Source organism: Ahaetulla prasina, chromosome 10, assembly GCF_028640845.1.
Source record: "Ahaetulla prasina isolate Xishuangbanna chromosome 10, ASM2864084v1, whole genome shotgun sequence".
Taxonomy (NCBI): Eukaryota; Metazoa; Chordata; class Lepidosauria; order Squamata; family Colubridae; genus Ahaetulla; species Ahaetulla prasina.
This window is the reverse complement of record NC_080548.1, coordinates 34245384-34269576: the sequence shown is the minus strand read 5'-3', so window position 1 is coordinate 34269576 and position 24193 is coordinate 34245384. Positions and strand designations below refer to the sequence as shown.

The 24193-nt window shown below is 45.8% G+C and overlaps 1 protein-coding gene across 4 annotated transcripts in view; it reads right to left on the bottom strand.

Moving 5' to 3' along the window:
- Nucleotides 1-8854: 8854 nt before the first annotated feature.
- Nucleotides 8855-24193, bottom strand: part of LOC131204211 (leucine-rich repeat and fibronectin type III domain-containing protein 1-like protein) — a 30523-nt gene continuing 15184 nt past the window's right edge. For 2 of the 4 annotated variants that reach the window (XM_058195172.1, XM_058195174.1), the window contains exons 2-3: nucleotides 11405-12802; nucleotides 8855-9526 (exon numbers count right to left, since the gene is read on the bottom strand). In XM_058195172.1, the coding sequence (XP_058051155.1) occupies nucleotides 9025-9526; nucleotides 11405-12783 (1881 nt within the window). In that variant the 5' untranslated portion in view covers nucleotides 12784-12802 and the 3' untranslated portion in view covers nucleotides 8855-9024. Of the gene's footprint in view, nucleotides 9527-11404; nucleotides 12803-22817; nucleotides 22902-23775; nucleotides 23938-24193 lie in introns of all 4 variants that reach the window. The other 2 variants (XM_058195171.1, XM_058195173.1) reach the window with 2 other exon arrangements.

The following is a 24193-nucleotide window of genomic DNA, read 5'->3' as shown; positions in this document are numbered from 1 at the left end:
AGTTTTGAGTATTTTCGGTCCGCGGTTTAAAAGTCAAATTAAACAAGTGCCAGATCGGGGTAGGATCCGTAGAATTCCTGGGCTACGGATAGACAGGAGGATCCACCCACTGAGAGCAAGGTTAGGGCAATCAGAAAGGCCCCAGCACCCCAAAACAAAACAGAGTTGCAGGCGTTTTGGGTCTGGTAAATTTTACGGTTTTTAAAAATAAGGCTACCATAGCCGAGCCGCTACACAAATTACTAGGAAAAATGCTGCATGGTCTTGGGGAAAGGCGGAAGCTAGAGCATTGAAGCAATAAAAACCTCCTGTCTAGTGATAGCCTATTGATCCAATACAATAGCACACTACCATTGGTGCTAGTTTGTGATGCATCCCCTACGGGGTGGGGCTGTGCTCAGCCACAGGCTGCCAAATGGCACAGAAGCCCCTATAGCGTTTACTCCCGAACAATGTCCTCAGCTGAAAGGAACTATAGTCAGTTGGATAGGAAGCCTTGGCCATAGTCTCCGGGTAAAGAAGTTCCATGAATATGTTTTGGTCGCGACTTGAAATCGTCACAGACCATAGACCCTTACTAGGGTTGCTGGCGGGCGACCGCCCAGCGCCCGTGGCACTTTCGCCCAGATTGACCCGATGGACTATCTTTCTGGCTGCATATTCTTACAAACTGCTACATCGGCCAGGAAAGGAGTTAGGGCATGCAGGCATGAGCAGATGCCCTTTACCAGCGACTATCGAAGACCCCACTCCGGGCACACCGTCTTGTTAATTGACTCTTTGGACTCTGGTCCAGTCACTTCCAAGGAGGTGGCTCGGGCTTCTTACAAGGACATTACATTAAGGACTGTAATGGGTTGGGTGCAAAGAGGATGGCCCGCTGCGCGGGTGGCGTTTAGGAATATGTAAAAAGCGCGGGGAATTGTCGGTGCAAGGGGTGTTTGCTCTGGGGGATAGAGTGGTGGTCCCAGAGAAATTGCGGAAAAAGTTCTGGAACTTCTGCACGAAGGCCATCCTGGATCGTGAGAATGAAGGGTTTAGCCAGGAGCTATGTGTGGTGGCCCTTGATGGACATGGAGATTAGCGATAGGGTTGGGAAATGCCAAGCATGCCAGGAATCAGACCACTACCACCAACGGCCCCAATCCGAGTGGGAGAAACCCCAGGGCCCATGGTCCCGAATCCATATCGACTTTGCCGGCCCTTTCCACGGCCAAACATTCTTAGTGGTGGTGACGCATTTTCCAAATGGCTGGAAATCATTCTAATGAAATCCATGACCGCAGAGGCTGTAATTTCAGTCCTCGGCACCTTTTGTAACACACGGGTTACCAGACACACTCGTTTCAGACAACGGGCCACAGTTCACGGCGACCCTTTTGAGGGTACTTGGCGGAAGGGCATCCGGCATGTCCTCTCGGCGCCTTTCCACCCTGCGACGAGCGGCCTTGCAGGCGTTTCGTCCGGAGTGCAAAGAGGCATTGTCAGAATCAGACCGATTGGCAATTAAAATTGACACCTTCTTAGCGGTACAACACAGAACCCCTTGTGTAGCGACTGGCGCAGCCAGCAGAGCTACTGATGGGAGAAAGCTTAGATGCCCGTTAGACCGGTTAAACCCGAACTACACCAGGCGGGTACAAAACAACACCGGGCAAAACAAGAGAATTGACAGTAGGGAGTTCCGTATGGGCACACAATTATGGTGAAGGCCCAAACTGGCAAAGGAACAATCCTAGAAACAACGGGCCCAAATCATATCTCGTAGAAATAGAGGATGGCGGGTTTGGAAAGCATACATAGACCAGTTAAGAAAAGAATAGCCACCAGTCTAGAAACAGGCGAAACAGGCCCTGACTATCCAATGATTGAATCCACAGCTAACTCAAACCCGAGAAAACCGCAGGACTTATCTGAGTTCCAGCGACACCAACGGTCCCTCGAAGGAAAGCAGGAACGACTCTGCAAGTAATCCAAGGCCGGATGGCCTGGAGGAGTAGCTGAGAGGAACGAACAGTCCCTCCGGCCAGCTCGACTCACTCCCAGATAATGAACTGCGCAGGTCCGAAAGAGTTAGGAGACGCCCTGCGTACTTACGTGACTACGTAGAAAAATAATTATTCATTTTATGTAAATAGGAGTAAAAAGTTTTCTGGGAGGGAGGTGTAATGTATCTTTAAGGGTTTTGGAGGAAAATAGGCGGAAATAGCGTTGCTAATTGGCTGAAGCCTCCAGCTGAACTGTATATAAGGAGGGGTTTTTACTGTTTGCTTTTGCTGGGTTCACCATATAGTAAAGAGCTGTTGTTACTCATCTGGTCTCCTGCCTCGTTATTGCCCGAATCTAACAGACGGGAAGTCGACTGTGACGGAAAGGTCGTTTTTCCAAAGGTGCTGGGGGATGCCGCGTTGGACGGACAGGAAGTGTGCCGTGCCGAGAAGGTCGCTGAGAAAGGAAGTTGGGGATGACAGGAAGTCAGCCGTGATGAGAAGGTCGTTTTTCGAAGGAACTGGGGGACGGCCGCTGAAAATGGACGGGAAATCGGTTGTACTAGGAAGGCCGCTGCAAAAGGAAGCTGAGGTGGGATGCCAGGAGAAGGGCACAAAGGAAGTTGGCCGTACTGGGAAGGTCGCTCAAAGCAGCGCTGGCACGGTAATCGGCAGCCGTGCGGAGAAGGGCAACGGAAGCGGATTGTCCCCTGAAGGGGAGCGTAAAGTGGCGGTGGTTTTCCTGCCCCTCTGCACTGCGGGGCTTTTTGTGGCTGACGTACTGGCTCGGACCACACCCGGTTGCACGATTTTCTGCCCCTTACCGATAGCGCTGAAGCCATCGTAGGCCTTTTATAATCGGTTTCGCTCTTTCGAAGCAGGATTCCTTCTGTGCCTGCGTGGCGGCCCCTGGGCGTCCTGTTGCCGTATTAATGTTGATCGTGAGGCGTTGAATAATAAAGATACAGAATAATAAAACGTAAAATCCGTTAAAAGGGTTTTTTGTGTGTGTCTGCTATTCCTTCTTTGACCACGGGATGGCACGGTTTTCTGTTCCTTAGAAATAGCGTTGAGGCTGTAAGGTTCAGTTATTAATATGTCAGAGGCTTGAGTAAAATAGCATTTAATTCTGATCAGATTCAAATGGTTAGTCGTTCCAAACACGTAGATACATGCTAGGAAGGAATACGAATTCATGAGAAAGCGATGTCCTCTTATACCCAAAAAGTCATAAATCCACAACTCTGGCATCTGCGTATTCTGGTTTGTGTATCTCGTGTATTCCCATAATAAAAGTCAGTGAATGTAATCTAACTCTAGATTTACATACTTCTGCAGTGTTGTCTTTTCCCCCTTTTGTCTTCTTAATTACCACTTGATTTCCTGGAGGATGACGTACATGTTCTCAGCCAGAGTGGGGTGGGGAGAGATAAATGATGGACTCTGACAATTTCCAGAGACTGTCATTGGGATGAGGTTTCAATAACAATTCAGGAATTTAGTCAGTGTGACCTCAATAACCATCCGTGATGGCATATTTATGTTCTAACCACAAAAGGGTACGATATATATGTCAGTGTTATACAAACAAGAGACCAATCGGGTATACAAGACATCAAATATCATTAGCGAGTTTTCTACTAATCCTAATTCTAGTATTTCAGTATATATGCTCCCTTCAAGGCCATCAGAAAGGCCTAGGATGGCCTCATCTTGTATATGCTTTTATTGTGTCCCATACGTTCTGCAAAGAAGTATGTTGTTTATTATTACCTCAAGAAATATGGTGAATTCCTGGTTAATCTTTTGTATGTATTCCTTCTCTTGTAGTATCTATGGATTTAAGGTCCATCTTCTAATTTTCTTTTTTTGACCTTTCCATATTATTCTTAAGGGGTTATGGTCTGCCCAAATATTTGGGAGAATCTCTACATTTTCTATTTCTTTACTTAATTCTCTGTCCGTGCCATGTCTATTCTTGAAAAGGACTTATGCGGGTTGGAATAGAAAGTATTTTTTTTCTCTTTGGGATTTAACGTTCCCCACACATCGATCAAGTTTAGTTCTTCCACCGTATCAAAAAAAAATTTCGGTAATACATTCCTTTTTTTCCCTTTTTTCTTCTCAATAATAGAATCCTTTTTTGTATCTATTATCCCGTTATGATCCCCCACCGTGCATATATTTTAATAACCTGTTTCAATAATTTTTCCATGTATTTTTTGGTAAATTCCCTCTGATTTTTATTGGGAGCATATATATTAACTAATAACATTTTAACTTCTCCTATTATTAATCCCAATAATAATATTCTTCCCTTCGGATCTTCATATATTACATTTATTTTTATTTATTTTCTAACATATACCACAACCCCTCTCTTTTTTTTTCTCTGCCGGTGCTGCATATAAATTTCCTAATTTATTGTATTCCAAATATTTCTGGTCCTGTTTTTTAATATGGGCCTCTTGGAGGCATATGATATCTACATTCTGTTTGGTTAATCTCGTATTTTTTTTCTTTTCGCTTGGTCATTCGATCCGTTTACATTTATTGACAATATTTTAGTTTCTTTCTCTATTTTCTTAATTATCTGCCGGTCTCTGGTTTTGGTTTGCTCTCGTAATTTTTTGTGATCTGGTAATAGCACCCCTTTCTTCATTTTCATTCCCCTTCTTTATCTTGTCTCCTTCTTCCACATCTTCGTCCCCAGATTCTTGTCTCTGTTCTTCTAAGCTAGGTGTTTCCAATCTCTCGTTGCTGCTTGAATCTTCTTCCATCCCCATCAGTTGCTCGTATAGTTCCTGGGCTTTATCTAGATCATCGATTTTAATTCGTTTGCCCTGCCACGTTACTGACATTCCCTCCGGAATGATCCATCGAAATAATATTTTCTTTCTGTTCAGTAAAGCTGCTAAGAACCGGTAATCCTTCCATTGTTCTCGAATCCGCCTGGGGACTTGCTTCAATGTTATAATCTCTCTTTCATGGTACATCATCGGTTAATCTCTCATAATTTTATAGATAATGTCTTGAACATTCTTGCATATCCTGATGTGTGCTTCCCTGGGTAGGTAGTGGCGCTTTGCATAATTTGTTTGGACTCGATACGCTTTGCCTATCTAGTCTATGATCTCTTTTTTCTCTCTCTGGAGGGCTTCCGCAATCAATCCCGCCATTACTTCTCCTAGATCGTCTTCTTTCGGTTCCACCACATTTTGAAACCTCAGATAAAAAGAGGCTCGGTCCATTTCTAGATGTATTAGTGAACTTTCCAAACCTTTGTTTGCTGCCATCATTTTTTGGTCTGTCTGCTCTAATTTTTTTTCAGTTTGTTCAGCTTTTATTTCCACGGACCTAATTTTTTGTTCATTTCTTTGTATTGCCTCTTGAATTGAATCCACTTTGTTGTCTAAGTATGAACTTCCGGTGATGCTGTCAGGGCAATGCGCAGGGAAAAGAATGAGCTCTGTTCTTTGACTCTGTTTATTTCGTCCTTGGGGACCCTTCGAAGGCGTGTTGAAGACTTGGAGAGCTACGCGAAGCAGAGGGGAAGCCCAGAGGTCAGTGAGGTAGTGCGCAACCACCCGCTGGAATGAGGGAAACCCTCTTTAACCCGGCGCGAATGTGTCTGTCATCTCATTTTGACATGGTCAACCCGAGGCTGTGACAGCACACAATAGAATTGGAAGAGGAAACTTCATCAGCAGATTGTGCCCATTTTTACTAGTGAGAGACTCCCAAATGCATAGCAGTTTGAACTGTCAAAGTGAGTAAAAACAAAGTATTTGGCAAAATACAAGAGAGCTCCAGCAGGAAACTAGCTGCGACTTAAGAGCCGTGACTAAGTGAAAGTAACTGCCGAGAGAGGAAGTTGGTGAAATAGAAAGGAAGACCGAAAGCTGACTGTAAAGGGGGAGTGACAGCGAGCGAGGGTAAGAACGGAGGAAGAGAAAGGGAAAGGGAAAAAAAGAAGAACCTATACTTTGAAAATTGACAAGAAACAAAGCAGTTGGTGAAAGACGATCAAAGGCGGAAGGAGATCGGGCGACCAGGGAAAGTACGAGAGAAAGGGAAAGAAATCTGGAGGGGTAGAAGATATGATGGAGTTCTGAATAAACTAACTGAGAACGGTGTTTGGTGGAGGAAAACTGGGATATATAATGAAAAAGTGAAAGCGGAGCGGCAGAAACGACCCAGATTCAAATAGCTGATACAAAGTTAAAGACGCTTGAAAGGGACAGTGAGAAGATGGTGAAAGGGTGAAGAGAAGAAAGGAACTGTAAAAACTGAGAAATCCAGATATAACCGAGCATCAGGAAACTTTAAAAGTTAAAATAGAGGGCATCTTTCGAGTGAAATAGCAAATGGACTGTTATATTGTTACACTATAGTCTGTGATCAACATTCTGGAAATTCTGGTAATAGGATATTTTCTGATAGTGATGTTCTGATATTGTACCTGTAATCTTTGTGGTAAAGTCATATTTATAAGTATACAATGAAATATTAATATAGATAGTAATTTAAGGTTAGTTAGATTGGTTTTGAAGATATTATATTTAACATAGAATTATTTATAATTAATATTTATTAGAAAATAGGATATTTAAGTTAATTTAACCAACTAAATCAACTCAACTGGTAACCGTAGATGATCTGTTTAGAATTTATAATTATACCTTGTACTGTACGCTGTTATAATTGACTTACAGTTATAAACATTTATAAGCTTTTGGGTAGGTAGCTAATGACAATAAGAACTGAAACTTAGAGCTTAGAATCAGTAAAATGTGAAAGAAGCAAACACTACAATATTGATAGGTAAAGAGAAAACATATTGAGAAAAAAGTAATATATAAGTGGTCAAACTAACATTAGACATAAGAATAAAGAACATAACCATCGAAAATTAACTTAGAGGGATAAAAGAAAATACTATTAGCGATAAAATCAGTGGACGGTAATCTGGGAAAAGATTTATAGAATTTTAGGACAACAAAGTAAAATTCTAAAAGAAATGACAAGTATCACTACCACAACACTGAGAACTGTGAAAAAGGTGGCATCAAACCCAACAGTGGCGATGGCTTCTCCATCAACCCCAAGAACAATAGAAGGAATGCTGTCCACAGAAAAATCAAGCCCCAGTTTGACTTCCCAATCGATGCAGTCTACTCTCATACTGATATGATGCAACTATGATGCAAGTCCAGGAGACGACGACAAAAAACCAAGGAGAACTGAAATCCGACTTACTTGAATTTCTAATTCACCCTGTTTATCACTCATACTCTGTGCATTGGTGTATACACATTTGAGCTATTTTGATTGACCTCGTGTTTACTGTCTACATAACTTGTGTTGTGCCTGACTGCCCCTACTTTCTTGCCACCTGTTTAATTAGTGCACTTGGTATGGATCTTTTTCCTTCTACTGAACATTCAGAACCTATTTCGCCTAGAAGGACTGGAAACATTTTTCTGATTTCCACTGGTGCAGAATATCTTGCTTCTGGGCACCGCTCTTATCTGTTTGTTTTCCTTTTTAACTTGTTCAATAGACATGGTTACTAAAATAAACTATAATACCGTACAAACAAAAGAAAGCTAGATACGTTATACGTTAGTTTTAAAAAACTATCCAGGGTACCGACATCTTTCTGAATCTTTCTCCAAGTTATTGTTTAAATGTGTCAATCATTCCAATGATTAAAGATGCTGTAAACCTGCTGCTCAAAGATTTATAGGAATAATGACTGGTATTTGCTTAGCAGTATACTCAGTATACGCAGGAAGTTTTCCCTATTTTGCCCTAAAAGAGACCCCGGGGTCGGGGACTAATCCTGTTCCTTTGTCAATCGTAATAAAACTGGTATCTGGCACCCATCAAAACAAGGTACTGATAATCCTCACTTAACAAGAATAATTGGGACCGGAATTTTCATCGCTAAATCATGTGGTCCTAAAGTGTGACATCACATCATGGTAATCTGGCATTCTCTGTTCCTGTCATACCTGTCATTAAGCAGTGACCGTGGCTCATTAAGCAAGGACTTCATGTTTTGAGACTTCCTGTCAGATTCTCAGAAGCAAAGTGAATGCAAGTTGCGAGTCCCAGGGGGCTCGCAAGCAGGACAGAGGGTGGGGTAAGTCAGATGGGGGGGTTGCTATCATACCGTGCGCATGCAGATATGTGTGCATTATGGAAAGTCCAACCCTTTGGATTTTGTACTCCATAGTGGTCTCCTTGGGAGAAAAGGCAACGAGAGCAACTTACCAGAGCAACTGCGACCCTCCCTGCCGGCTTCCTTGTTTCCTTTGCTTGTGCAAAGACGCCAGGGAAGGTCACAAATGGCAACCCTGTGGCTGTGGGATGCTTGAACCATTTAAGTGCAAGCCAATTGCCAAGCATCCAAATCGCAATCCCATCATCGCAGGGGTGCTGCACCAGCGGGAGCGTCAAGGATCTGTTGTAAATGCACTTGTTCGCCATTGCAACTTTGACGACTGGTAGTTAACTGAGGAATTCATGTATCAGTCTTCCCTAAACCTTTCTGTTCCTTGAACTCTAGCAGTTCCCCTGACCATTTTAAGCACTTTTGGTTTAAATGCACTTGAGGAAGCCTACTATTGTGAAGGGTGACCTAGGGTGCTAAAGGGAAGTGCAAATAGATAAGTATCAGGAGTGGGTTTCACTTTGCTACCGGTTCGCTCACACGTGTGCCACTTCTGCACATGCGCAGATTGTGTTTGATGAAGTCCGGCCAGAGCCTCCCGCCACCGTTGCTATCGGTTCGCCTGAACTGGGGCGAACCGGTAGCAACCCACCACTGATAAGTATGATTAAAAAAACCTTCAAAATCACACAGTTTATATTTAATATAGTGCAACAAAAATAGTTAAGAATGCAAGAACTTTTACAGATTAAAAAAATAGTGTTTAAAACCATCTGATCTTAAAAATAGACAGTGAAGCTTAAAATACAACCACATGAGTTATTTTTTACTGCTTCTTGCCTGGGACCAGCATAACTATTACGGAAAGGCTTCGTTTTTTAAAACAGACGCTTCTGTAAAGGCTGCTCGTTCGTAGTTAAAGTCTAGTATAGTTTTGCCTCTGAGTGGTGAGCTTGAACGTTCTTGCTGGATCCATTCAGCCAGTTTGGAACTGGAATGTACCAGAGAGTTACTCTGACTACCATTGGTTTGAGAGCAAACGTTATTCACTTCAGGGTTTTTGGTTTTGTGGTGGTTGATGTAAACTTTGTATTTCAGCAGAAGTATGAAGATAAAAACAAGGACAGATGCCACAATGATGCCTCCGATGATAATAATCATGGTTCCACCAAGAAACTGTGCGTGGAGGGACTGACACTGCCGGTATGCCTCCTCCGTGGTGAACTGCACACACCCTACCACCAGGGTCGCTGTCAGAGAAGTCACACCATCATCATAAACAGCAAGGACACACAGATCATAGTCCCGCCCAGCAACCAGGTCGGTCAGGAAGAAAGATTTGCTAGAAGCCGGGATCATCCTGCAAGAGAAGACAAACTCAGTCTATAGCAAGAGAACCGCACAGCAACATCCCTTTCTGCTCCCTTGATTTTCTGAAAGGCTAAAAAGATGAACAGAGTAGCCTTGGCTGTTTAGGCAGCATAAGTATCCTTTGGTGGCCATGTTGGTGTTAAAATGACAAAGTGTGCAGTATGATATTATGATGGCTTTTGCCTTCTTCTCCTGGCATCACTGTCTATGGAGATTCTCGGTCATCCAGGACATGGTTGTCCCAAAAGTGCTTTTTTCAAGAAGCAATTGGACTTCCAAAATGTCCAGTTGCCTCTTGAAAAAAGTACCTTTGGGACTGGCATCACAGTGTTGCACACAAGTATACATGAAGTGTGGTTTGCGTTCTGACATCACAATGTTCTTGCCCGACCCCTGCTCCCCATGGGTAGCTGTGCTCATGAATTGAAGGGGCAACCACCAGTTACTCCCCTGGTGAACACAGAGCAACACCGAAACAAAAATGACGCAAGCATGCAAACTACATAAAGGGAACAGACAACAGAGTGATGTGATTGAGCACAGAGGGGCTGCTCCTTTGGCTGGACTCTAGTTGACTGACCTCGCAAGTCGCAACCATGAAACCAAAGTTGACCCTATGCCTGAGAAGTATTGGTGGTTGCTTTGTTGACTTTGAACGGGAAATGGCTTTGATGGCAACAGGCGTTTGCCAGCTTCAGAGATCAGCCTAAGACTCCAAAGGGAGAACTTTTAATCTCTTTGGTCCCAATGAAATTGAGTTGCAGACAGCTGACGTGAGAAGGAGTCTGCCAGCACCTTTTTGGAATGTGATAGCATCTTTATTAAAAGGCCGAAGCTTTTGTGAGCCGTTACTCTTCAGGTAAACTGCAGCTGATGAAAGCTTCTGCCTTTTTAATAGCATTTCTTGGTAGGAAAAGAAATTACTGGAATCCTTGTGGGTGTAGGATATTATAGGGCTACAGAAGGAAATTCATAATTTTGTATTATTGTTTTTTGGTTGTTAACATGATGACATGGATGGCCATACAAATGGAAATAAATGCACGCACACGTAAATTATTTTAGATCATCCAGTAACCAAGGACGTCTTGGAGATAGTAAGAAATCTATTTTTATGAAGTTTTCTGTAACATCGACACACAAGGCTCTGTTTTTTAACTGCTTCAAGTTGATGATTTATTCTTCTTCTTACTTTGACAAAGCAACAGTATAGTCTCTACATATATACATACTTAAATTGCTGTTTTTCAATTATGCAAAGGCCTGACATATAGGTTTTTCTCTGACTAACCTAGACATGAAATTTACCCAAGGCTGTATTTCACTTGACATGGGGAGCAGAATTGGGACTGGTAAATTGAGGAAATTAACCAAGGAGGAAGGGAGGGAGGGGCTCTATCCCCTGCTACTGTTAGGCCTAGGCCCAGGAAGCAATTTCAGGAGATCATGAGTTCTAATCCTATCTTAGGCATGAGGGTGGCTGGGTGACCTTGGGCCAGTCACTCACTCTCAGCCCCAGTAAGAAGGCAAGGGGAAACTCCTTCCAAAAACGTGGCCAAGGAAATGACATGGATCACTCCAGGGAGTCACCAGGAATCAAGCCACAAAAATGAAATGAAATTGACCACCCTGTTTTTAGTACAATTTTCATCTCTCCTGTATGAAGTTCTGGTTTCAAAGGAAAGTGGGGAACGGAGAGCCCTGGCTTGGATTTTACATACTGAGTAGGAGTCGCTTCTCTTTTCATTCTGCCTCTTGAAGATCTTCCTCTTACCCTCCCAACTTACTTTACTCCTGATTGTCGAGCTTCCCACCGCTGCCACCCTGCCAGAAATAAACTTGAAACAAGCCTGGCAGGAATGCGTACCTGTACACCAGGATGTCATCAGCAGAGCTGTTGTACTGGATCTGGAACATTCGCATCCCAGGAATATGGTGCTGCGAATGCCACTGGATGAGGGCAGAGGACGAGGTCAGCTCAGCAATGGCCACTTTCCTCTCTTGGCGAGATTTGGTTTCATTAGAGAAGCTGGACTTGGCTGGGATGAGAATATCTGATGGACCCGTCTCTGCGTCTTTGCCAGAATTTGTGCTGTTAGCAAGATGAGGATATGGGCTGACCAGAAGTTCAACTGGTGCAGTGGACTCCCCTGCAGCATTGGATGCTATACAAGTATACGTGCCTTGGTCTTCCATGGAAGTCACTAAAATGTCCAAAGTCCCATTCTCATAGGAATTTGTTCGGGAAGTGTTGGAGACCAATTTTCCTCCTGGTGAAATCCAGCGCATGTATGGTTCTGGATCACCCATTGCTCTACACTTCAAGGAAACACTCTGGCCTTCCATGATCACTTGCTTTGCCGTTCTGCGAGTAATCATTGGTGGTTCACAGACAAATTCCTCTTCCTTAATAGACCAGAAATACTTGCCCATCAGCTCGGGTGGGGAGGCACAGGTTTCCAGGTCGTCTTCCCTAGTCAGGCGCCGTAGCCACACTAGCTCACAGTTGCAGTGTAGTGGGTTCCCTCCAAAGCTCAATACCAGAGAAGATAGAGGGATGCCCTTGGGCTTGGCATAGACAGGGATGCGGGAGAAAAGAGGGTCGGGGGGGATCTTCCTCAGCTGATTAGAAGTCATGTCCAGCCGAGCCAGTTTGTGAAGGTCAGAGAAGATGCCTTCAGGAACAAAATCTATGAGGTTATGATCCAAACTAATAGTATTGGCATTTGAAAGCCTCCCAACAGTTTCCCAGGGGACCTTAACAAGATTATTATAGGATAGATCCAGATCCTCGATTATGTCAATGAAATCATCAAAAGATCCAGATGAAATATAATGTAACTGGTTGTTACTGAGAATTAAGTGGCGAAGGTTGATCAACCCTTTGAAGTGATCCTCATCAATATAGGTGAGTCGGTTACTATCCAGGTGTAATGCATGAAGACCTTTGAGATCAAAAAATGCATAAGGCATAATATGACTGATTGTGTTTCGTGACAGTGTTAAATGGATCAGGTCCGTCATATTTGCAAAATCCTTCCTTCGCAAAGTCGTGATGAAATTATCCATCAGTCGGAGTTCTGCTGTCCGTCGGTCAATGGCAGGAGGAACAAAGAGCAGCCCGTTCTTGGTGCAGAGAATGGTGAAAGATGGGGACAACCTCTGGCAGCTGCAGCGCATGGGACACATCAGGGCCCTCACAGCCACGGTGCTCGTCATCAGAAGGCAGAAGGCCAACTTTTCCATGGTAAGATATAGATGGCACCTAAAAAAAAGAAATGGACAAATCCATGAATGTGAATTTGAACCAAACATGCTTTAAACGTGAAAAAAAAAAATGGAAAGCAGAATTTGCCGGGGGGGGGGTCCACTTAGCTACTCCTACATCGGGCTAATTTTCCAGTTACCTGCTGTGGACATTGCTTCATTCAAAGAATGAAGAAAGGAATGGAGGCTTGACGGTTAGCAATAATCCTTTATTAACAACAAACGACAAGTAAAAAATAAGGCAATATTCCCGAACAAACCAACTTCACTCACAGCTGCTACTTATATAGCAGCAATCACCTATTGGCCAATAACGGCCACTCATTTCTGAGCCAATAGGCAATGATTCTCTGGCTGCATACACTGCACTCCTCCCCCCATGGATGGCACATGCATGATCCTGCAAATATGGAGGGCGCCAACGCAATCGTCCCGATCGACGCAGTTCAGGGCTTCCAGCAGGTTGAGCAGAAGGAGGTAGCTCTTGAACCGCAGGAACAACCGGGACCGATGAAGGCGATACCTCAGGCGGGCTGAAGGCGATACCTCAGGCGGGCTGGAGGGCGGCACCTCAGGAAGGCTAGCCGACGGAAGTGTTGAACCATCCGATAAAGTAGCCATTGGAAACTTTGGTTGTAATGAGACATCGAAATTGCCGACCGGCTGAAGAGTAGGAAACGAAAGTAATCCATCAGGAGTCCTGCCCGGTGAATCTCGGGGTATTGCAGGGGCAATAAATTTACATCCCCAAATCTGGTCCACATGACACCACCAAATCCACCCATCCTCGAGCTCCACCCTGTAAGAATGAGGCCCCGTTACTTGGACAATTCGGCCTGGCAACCACAAGGTATAACCCCCATGGTTCTGGACAAAAACCTGTTTCCCCTCAGTAAAGGTCCTGATACGGCTAGTCGAGGCCAATGGGGTATCAGAGACATAATTGGGATGTAATCTGTCTAGGACCGTTCGCAAGCGCCGGCCCATAAGAAGCTCGGCTGGGCTGCGATTGGTCATCGGACACGGGGTAGTATGTTGCGCCAAGAGATATTTTGTTAATTTCTCCTGCCATGTTCCCGAACCGAACCGGGTCAGGGCATCCTTAACAGACTGGACAGCTTGTTCAGCCCGGCCATTACTGGCCGAATGGTAGGGCGCAACCTGGGCATGCCTGATGCCCAAACTAGCCATGTACATCTGAAAAACGGCCGAGGTGAACTGTGGCCCGTTATCTGAAACTACCACATCAGGCAAACCGTGGGTGGCAAACAATTTGCTCAGTGCCCGTTTGATAGCCTCAGATGTGGTTGATGCCATAAGAACTGCCTCCACCCAATTAGAGTACGCATCAACCACTATCAGAAAATTATGCCCATGGACCGGGCCAGCCAGGTCAATATGAACCCGGGACCAAGGGCTCCCAGGGACCTCCCACCTTGTAGGCCTGGCCGCAAGTGGCACAGCCCAGGACAGTTGGCAATTCCGGCAATTCTCTACCCATTCTGAGATGGCCTGATCCACTTTAGGCCACCAAACATAACTGCGGCCTAAAGCTTTCATCCTGGCAATGCCCGGATGACCTTCTTGTAGGTATTGTAATACAGAGGTGCATAAGGGATGAGGGACCACTACCCGACTGCCCCACAGTAAACAGCCCCTCAAGACAGACAGCTCATGTTGTCTAGTCTTGTAGAGTTGGAACTCCCCCGGCAGGCAGTCTTGTGGCCACCCCCGTCGTACCCAATCCAGAACCTGTGCCAGGGTAGGGTCACGCTTGGAATGATATGCAATATCAGCTGCAGTCATCAAGGCAGGAAGCTCATCCACCAAAAAAACGGATGAGGCAGGAGCCGGGTCCTCGACCCCCAAAGGGAGAGGACAACGGCTAAGTCCATCTGCATTGGAAAGCTCTTTCCCTGGGCGATAAATCAATTGATAATTGTACGCTGCCAAAAAAATAGACCACCTTAATAGGCGAGGAGACATGATCTGAGGGGTCTGTTTGTCACCAGCCAACAACCCCAAAAGAGGCTTATGATCAGTGATCAATTGAAAAAAACGGCCATAAATGTAATCATGAAACCGTTTAACGGCAGCTACAATGGCCAGAGCCTCCTTGTCTAGTTGACTATAATTCCTCTCTGCCGACGACAGAGTCCGAGAAAAATAAGCAATTGGAGCCTCAGATCCATTTGGTAGTAGGTGGCTCAGAACAGCCCCTACGCCATATGGAGAGGCATCACAAGCTAAAGTAAGGGGGACACTGTCGCTATATTGGACCAACACGGCATCCGAGGTAAGGAGAGCCTTGACAGCAGCAAAAGCAGAGGCCTGGGCTTTGCCCCATGACCAAGGAGTCCTACCATCGAGTAACCTATGAAGAGGCTCCGCCACAGAAGCCTTATGGGGCAGGAACACGCTATAAAAGTTAAGGAGCCCCAAGAAAGCCTGCAGGTCAGCTTTGCATGTAGGAGAAGGGGCATTTTTTATCACTCCACCTTCGATGGGGTTGGGTGCAACCCTTCAGCATTAATTAGGAACTCCAGGAACTCGACCCTAGGCACCCCAAATTTACACTGAGACTTTTTAAGCTTAAGGCCCGTTTGTTGGAAATGGGTGAGAACCTGTTGCAGGCGGCTAATGAGAGCAGCCCTGTTGGTGGCAGAGACCAAAACATCATCAAAATATGGAACGACCCCAGGTATGCCCTACAATAGCCACTCCATGAGGCTCTGAAACAACCCAGGGGCCACACTGATCCCAAACTGCAGGTGGCGGCATTTAAAAGTGCCACTGTGAGTGACAATACTTTGGGCAGCCGCTGTGGCATCGTCCACAGGCAGTTGCTGATACGCCTGCACCATATCTAGCTTAGCAAAGATAGATCCTTGGCCCAAAGAATGGAGAAGATGTTGGACTACAGGAACTGGATAAGGGTGTGCCTGCAAAGCACGGTTCAATGTGCATTTAAAATCACCACAGATGCGTACCGAACCATCCGGCTTAATGGGGGTGACAACAGGAGTCTCCCACTTAGAGTGGTCGGTGGGCTCCAGCACCCCTTGCGCAATCAACTTATCCAGTTCCTTGTCCACCTTTGGACGCAGCGCAAAAGGCACCCGTCGAGGCTTAAGCCTAATAGGAGACACCTGGGGATCAAGGTTTAGAGATATAGGGTTGCCCTTATATTGACCCAGGGAATCAGCAAATATCTCAGCAAACTCAGACAACAGAGCCTCGAACCCATCTGTGGTGGTAGAATGAATGCCTGTGATGTTAAGGCCCAATGCTGAGAACCAATCCAACCCCAATAAGCTGGGTAGGTCACCCTTAACTACAAGCAATGGGAGGCGACCGGAGAAAACACCTTTCTCCACCCGAAGGCGGGCACCTCCAAGAATGGGAATATCGTTCCCTTAATAGTCCTTCAGCCTGGTGGTACAGGCAGTCAACTGACTTTCAGTGAAGCTTGGAGCTATCTTCTGTAAGGTGTTCCAGGCAATAATAGATTTAGAAGAGCCTGTGTCCACCTCCATTTTACAGGGCACCTCCAACTTGATAGTAAGAAAAATTTTCTTGTTGGAGCCAGTCAAAGCCTGGCTGATCGACACTGCAGGGTTGGTGTTTCCTCGGTTCACGGTGAAGCAATCATCTTGGGACACAGGAGGACCTCTCTGGAACCGTCTAGCCGGACGAGGACCTGATGGAATATTGTCCAGTGGGGTGGAACGACAAACCCTAGCCAGATATCCCCGTTTGCCGCATTTGCGGCAAACTGCAGTTTTGAAACAACACAACGAGCGAGGGTGATTCTCTCCGCATCCCAGGCAAGGCGCCGTCTGTGGTTTCCGCTCTGTTGGCTGCTTGGTTCGTGGGGCTACTCGGAGGCGACCCACCTCGTCTTCCTCACCCTCGAATTCATCGGAGAGAACATCATCATGGTGAATGGAAGCAGAGTGGGCCACCGCGTGCGTGGCCGGAGCTCTATGCATCTCCGCCGATGACTTCTCTGACATTTCATAGGCACATGCCTCATCCAAGGCAGACTGGAGGGTAATGTCCGTTCTAGATAAAAGACGGCGTTGCAATCTCAAACTCCTCACGCCGCACACCAGCTGCTCAAGAAGGGAGTCATCCAAGTTAGGGAACTCACACTCTATAGCAGCGGTCCGGAGAGAAGCCATATACGAATTGATGGACTCCCCTTCCATTTGGACCCTCTGGCGAAAGGTAAACCGTCTGGAAATGCGCGAAGGAGCTGGCGCATAATGAGCTCGCAATGTGCCCATCAAGGTGGCCCAAGGCACTGCAGAAACCGATTGAGGAGCCAACAGAGCTTTGGCCATTGCAAATATTTGTGGGCCACAGGCATTCAGGAAATGGGCGCTTTTCCTATCTCCTGAGAGCTCGTTGAAATCGTTGGCTAAGAGATAACAGTCAAATCGCTCAACATACGCATCCCACGTCTCGTAGGCCGGGTCATATGGAGCGAAAGATATCTTAGTCGCCATGGAGCAATGTGGATTGACAAGGATAGAGTATAAATAAACTCCCCTACCGTAACCAGTACTCAACCGTCGCCTCAGGAATCCCACCTCCTCGTCGCCAGTGCTTCATTCAAAGAATGAAGAAGGGAATGGAGGCTTGACGGTTAGCAATAATCCTTTATTAACAACAAACTAACAGCAAGTAAAAACAAGGCAATATTACCGAACAAACCAACTTCTCTTACAGCTGCTACTTATATAGCAGCAATCACCTACTAACCAATGACGGCTGCTCATTTCTGAGCCAATAGGCAATGATTCTCTGGCCTCATACGCTGCAGACATAAAAAAAATAGCCTGAGACTGAAAGATGATTGTGGTTGGAGTCCAGAATTTCATTCTGAGGTGCTCTGGGCTCTTGAATCACTTTTTATATGAAACAGAGTTTAAGATTTTAAAAGAAGGCCATATAGAATTATAAAATCATAGGAAGGGACTTTTCAATCCTCTTCCCAGGGCAGGAATTATTTCTGAGAAATGGCTTGCTAACCCTTTTTTTTTAATTTCCTGGGATGCAAACTATACAACTCCCGGAGGGAGGGAGAACCCACAATAGCTTCAGATCAGAGATCACAGAGGCTTCAGATTTCAACACCATCTTATCTTATGCCACATCAATCATTAATGGAAGCATTGCTCTTGCAATTTTACATAGTCTGATGTAATGTCCTTGACAGTGGATGTACTTAGAAAGATACATTCAGGATAGAATTGATCAATGTGCTCCTGTGAGAATTACATTTCTTCCTTTCAGCCACATTAACCTTTTGAAACTATTCAGGGTGCTTACAGTTTTTTATTCTGTAAATAAGTTATTGAACCCCTGTCATGGTCAGATTATTCACTCCTTCGACTTGACTTTCGAACCGCCAACCCACACGGCAGGGAGACGGAGCCAATTTGTTGGTTCCGTCCCAGGCGCCTGATGGACCCGGAGAGGTTTCTGACGGAGCTTGGGCTGTTTCCTGAGGACCTAGCCCACGGCTCGGCTGAAGAACTAGTCGCCGCCTGGAAAAGGGCGGCGACGGGGGCTTTGGACCACGTCATGCCTTTGCGGCCTCTGACCCAGCGCCGATCTCAACCAGCTCCCTGGTATTCTGAGAAGCTGAGAGAGATGAAGCGCCAGAAAAGACGTCTAGAGAGCTATTGGAGGACCAGCCGCTCCGAACCCGATCGAACACTAGTAAGGTCTCATATTCAGACCTATCTAGTGGCGATAAGAGCGGCAAAACATGAGTATTTTTCCACCCTTATTGCATCGGCAGATAACCGCCCAGCCGCCCTGTTTAGGTTGACCCGCTCCCTTCTTGTGCAGGGAGCTCGGGAGGACCCCTTGCAGGGCTGTGCTGAGGATTTTGGACAATATCTGTACGATAAAATCGCTCGGATCTGGGATGGTCTGGACGCTGATTGGGTAGATTCGGGTGGGATGACAGAGGTAGTTCTTGAGAATGTCACCTGGGAAGAGTTTGATACTGTGACTCCCGAGGACATAGACAGGATACTGAGGAGGCTGAATGTGACCACATGTTTATTGGACCCGTGTCCCTCCTGGTTGGTACTGGCCACACAGGTTACATGAGGCTGGCTCCTGGGAATTATCAACGCTTCTCTGATGGAGGGTGTCTTTCCTACCGCCTTGAAAGAGGCGGTGGTGAGGCCCCTCCTCAAGAAGCCCTCCTTGGACCCGGCTGTCTTGGCAAACTATAGTCCTGTCTCCAACCTTTGCTTCGTGGCGAAGGTTGTTGAGAGTGTGGTGGCATGTCAGCTTCCCCGGTACCTGGATGAAACTGTCTATCTAGACCCGTTCCAGTCCGGCTTCAGGCCTGGGTACAGCACGGAGACGACTTTGGTTGCATTGGTTGATGATCTCTGGAGGTCTCGGGATAGGGGCTGTTCCTCTGTCCTGGTACTATTAGATCTCTCAGCGGCTTTTGATACCATCGACCATGGTATCCTGCTGTGGCGGTTGGGGGGTTTGGGAGTGGGGGGTACCGTTCTTCGGTGGTTCTCCTCCTATCTCTCTGACCGATCGTGTTGGCAGGGGGGCAGAGATCGACCTCAAGGCATCTCATATGCGGGGTGCCGCAGAGGTTGGTTCTCTCGCCTCTCCTGTTCAACATCTACATGAAGCCGCTGGGTGAGATTATCCATGGCTTTGGGGTGGAATACCATCTGTACGCTGATGACACTCAGCTGTACATTTCCACCCCTAACCACCCCAATGAAGCCGTCAAAGTGATGTCCCGGTGTCTGGAGGCCGTGCGGGTCTGGATGGGGAAGAACAGGCTTCGACTCAACCCTTCCAAGACGGAGTGGCTGTGGATGCCAGCATCCCGGTACAGCCAGCTTATTCCATCGCTGACTGTTGGGGGCGAATCATTGGCCCCCAGGGGGAGGGTCCGCAACTTAGGCGTTCTCCTGGACGATTGGTTGTCTTTAGAAGAACATATGACGGCCGTCGCCAGGGGAGCTTTTTATCAGGTGCGCCTGATACGCCAGTTGCGTCCCTTCCTAGACTGGGATTCCTTATGCACGGTCACTCATGCCCTAGTCACTTCCCGCCTGGACTACTGCAATGCTCTCTACATGGGGCTCCCCTTGAAGAGCACCAGGAGGCTCCAGCTGGTCCAGAATGCAGCTGCGCGGGTAATAGAGGGAGCACCACGTTGCTCCCATGTAACACCTCTTCTGCGCAAGCTGCACTGGCTGCCGGTGGTCTTCTGGGTGCAATTCAAGGTGTTGGTTATCACTTTTAAAGCGCTCCCTGGCATAGGACCAGGTTACTTACGGGACCGCCTACTGCCACCAATAGCCTCCCATCAACCTGTGCGCTCCCATAGGGAGGGCCTCCTCAGGGTGCCGTCAGTCAAACAATGCCGATTGGTGGCCCCCAGGGGGAGGGCCTTCTCTGTGGGGGCTCCTGCCCTTTGGAATGAGCTGTCTCCGGGGTTGCGTCAACTCCCCGACCTCCGGACCTTCAAACGCGAGCTCAAGACCTTTTTATTCCACCGTGCGGGGCTAGCCTAACGAAATTTTAATGGGGTTTTTATGAAGGTTTATGTTAGTTTTAATTCTATGTGGCCAATTTTAGAATCAGTTTTTTAATATGTTTTTAAATTTTGTTTATGTCTATGCTGTTTTATTTTTGGCTGTAAACCGCCCTGAGTCCTTTGGGAGAAGGGCGGTATAAAAATCGAATGAATGAATGAATGAATGAATGAATGAATAAATAAATAAATAAATAAATAAATTAATTAATTAATTAATTAATTAATTAATTAATTAATTAATTAATTAATTAATTAATTCCAGAAACCGTACACTGACATTGCCCCTGCTTCCTTTAAAGGCAATCAAACAGATATAATAATTGTGTTTACTGCTTCGGCAAAAAGGCAAGAAATATTAAATAAAACCATGAAAAATAACTTATGTATGTAGGTCAGAATTTTGCAGCTGTCTGCCACAAGATGTCAGGAATGTTCCGAGCAGACCAGGAGGTAGAAGAACCCCTTGATCTGCCACGAGGCTCCTTTTTATATCTTGATCAATTCTCCTGCTGCCTGATTTGAATTCTAATGTGAGCTGATGTCCAGGATGGATTGCTACATCAGTCACACTACTTTCCTACCAATTAATTCCATCGCATTTCCCAGGTGTTAAAATAGATCCAGCTTGCTTTATCTGAGGGGATGGAACTAGTATTGGTCAATGTCAGGAATACACTTCTATCCCTAAATGGAAACTCCTAATAGTGACTTGTAATATTTAACATTGTTTCCTGGTAGGGCAGAGGGCTCATCTTAGCAACCAGTGCTTCGAAAGAAAGAAACAATGTCTACTTTTGAGACAGTGTTTCTACAAAACCCTCCAGCGGCTGCTGGACAAGGAGGTTATTCCTTATAAGCCGGGCAAAGCACCATGAGTGCCGTCAGCTACTTCAAGCTGAGAATACTGGTAATTCCTGGGTGCCTTTTTATTTGGCTTGCTGTGATGGCTTTAAACTGCATTTTGTCCATGTGTCTGTGTTCTTGAAATTGCAAACTGAAAAATATAAGTCTGATACAAACAAAAGCATTCCGGCTAGTGGTCTAGGGCCAAATTCTTTTCCCGCAGCAAACTTCTTGCAATAGAGCACAAAGTTGATAGCATCTATTTGCACATCTCTCACTTAATTTTTATCCTCTATTACTCCAATGTTTCAAAACTGCTCTTCTGCTGCCTGAAAAATCCATAAATTAAGCTTCCGCTCACATGACAATAACTGCATCTTGGCTACTCCAAGAAGCTCAAGAAGAGGTTGCCTGATCAGGCCAGACCAAAAGGCCCATCTCGCTCAGCATCGCGAGATGCCACTAAAGAAAAGCAACGAGACTCCTCTCTAACTCGCTTTACGCTGCAGTCTCTGAAGAAATCCTCCCTCATCTCTCTCCACCTCACTGGGAGACTTTCATCTCCTTTGTGGTAATGGTTCCACGACCAATGATTCTAGGGAAGCGACTTCTTTCACATGACTGCAGTATATGACTTTTTTCAGCCTGTGTGTATGACCGAAATATGTTCCTGACTACAGCGCTTCTTCCTTTGGGACTGTCCTTGATTTCCTTCTCCAATCTCAAGACCATTTTAGTTAACGGACAATAATATTTTCACACAATCAAATTGCCCCCCAATCATTTACACAATCGCTGATCATCATGGTGCCTAACAGTTCATTGATGACTGATCAACAGCCACCAGCTGTTCCATTCATTCCAGCCTCCTTGTCGTGTCCCACTCCTCCGCTGACGGCCGGGTCAGGGAAATCCGAATCAGGCTTGCCTCTGCAGCTCTGCCCAAAGTCCTAGCAAAGTCCTCAGAGCAGGCAGGAGACCAGTAAGTGACTTCAGCAAGATAAGTTCGACTTTTGCCTGACTCAGAGACTGCCAGAAAGCAGATCCTTTATATAGGCCATGGGGTGTGGCTCCATGACTCAGCACTCATTAAGGCCTGCCCCTCCCTTCCTTCTGTTGCCTCCGCCTATCCAGCCTTCTGATGCGAGGGTCACACCAATCAGCAGCTGTTGGGAATAAACCCTCCTCAGGCTCACATGCTGTGGAGGAGGGGGAGGGGTCTAGCTGCTCCGTTTGCCTGGGCATGGAGTCAGGGCTGGGGCCGGGAGATGCTCCTTCTTCTGCAGTTTGTGTGGGCATGGAGCCAGGACTTGGGCCGGGAGGCATACATTCCTCAGTGTTCGGGAGCAGGTAAGAAGGCCCCGGCTGCTCTGAGGGCGGGCAAGACACAACACTCCTCTAAAGTCACCACCACTGATCAATAATTTATGTGGCCCCCAAAAGCCTGCCATGCCTTCCACAACCCACATCTTCACTCACCAGACATACTAAATTTGTAAACCCCCCAAATTCTAATCCCCTCACAAAACCTGAATGTTGCCTTGGTGCCATTACAAAAACAAAAACTCACCGTGGAGTAACTGGAACTGGGGGATTCAGCATCCTTGCTTCTGTTATCAGAAAGGTTTCTGTGGCGCTGGACTATCTCCACAACCTGCTTTCCAGAGAAATTGCCATCTCAGCTTGTTGCAAGTAGATCGGCAAGGCCTTCTGCACTATCAAGCTCTTCATAACGTCCCTTTTTATGGATGACCATAAGAGAATAACTTTGACACGGGCATCTTAAGGCCATATCAACCTTTGACTATTCAAATGGAAGCTTCCTAAAGAAACCATTCCCTTTAGAATCAGCAGGAACACAACAGTTTGCATCTTACAGATCTCCAGGGAAAGGCTGTTCCCAAGAAAAGGGCCATGATGGAGAAGCACCATCTCCAACTTGCCCACCCTGGACTCTCACTCGCAGCCTTCCTTCCCAAGACAGGTGGTCCATCCAGGGCGATTCCACTTGAGGCAGTCTGTCTTAATCCTGCTATACAGGGCGTTAGTCAGGCACCATTTGGGATACTGTGTCGAGTTCTGTAGACCTCACTTAAAAAAAGATATTGGTAAGATTGAGCGAGTCCAGAGACGGGCAAAAAATGGTGCAAAGTCTAAGGGAGAAAACTTATCAGGAGACTGAAGGAACTGAATATGCAGAGTCTGGAGCACAGAAGGGAAAGGGGGCATGTGACTGAAACCTTTAAATATATTAAGGGTGTGAATAAGATTCTAGAAGGCAGCATTTTCAATATTAAAATATTGACATTTTATTGAAATACTTCAATATTTCAATTTTCTATGTTTCTAGGTTCTCTTTCCTCATTCAAGAAGTAGGGAAGTTTTGTCTTCTACCACTAAGCTTTTCTGAGCGGTGGGGAGACATCAACTCTACATTCTGAAGGGACAGAGAGCAACACAGCAACCTTTTGACCAGACAGCAAAAGCACAGAGGAAAGAGGCAAGGTAAGAAGAGATTCTGCTCTTACTTTTTAAGTATTCCTCACGTTCACTGCTAAATGAGCTCCAGCCATGCATCTACTTCCTTCAGAAGCTCTTTCCTGTTGGATGTACTTGATGTGATAAGTCTTCTACACAAACTTGTATTTTCTCTGCTAACCCAGCAGTTCTAGTGGAGGAAGTCATTCTCCCTGCAATTACAGAGACCGTTCTTTTGCCCTAGAATTCTATTATAGCAGAGACTTTGCTGGGTGATGGAACAGGTTGCAATAAAAAGGGCTGGGTATGAACACATGCATGTATTTCTGTTTATATGGCTGCCCATCTCAGCCATAGGTACATCTGGGCAGCAAACACAATTAAAAACATCAGCATAATAAGAAAAATGTAGAAATGTAAAGACCTCATAAATGTATTTTAATATCTTTAGTTCTGGATAGGGTAGCA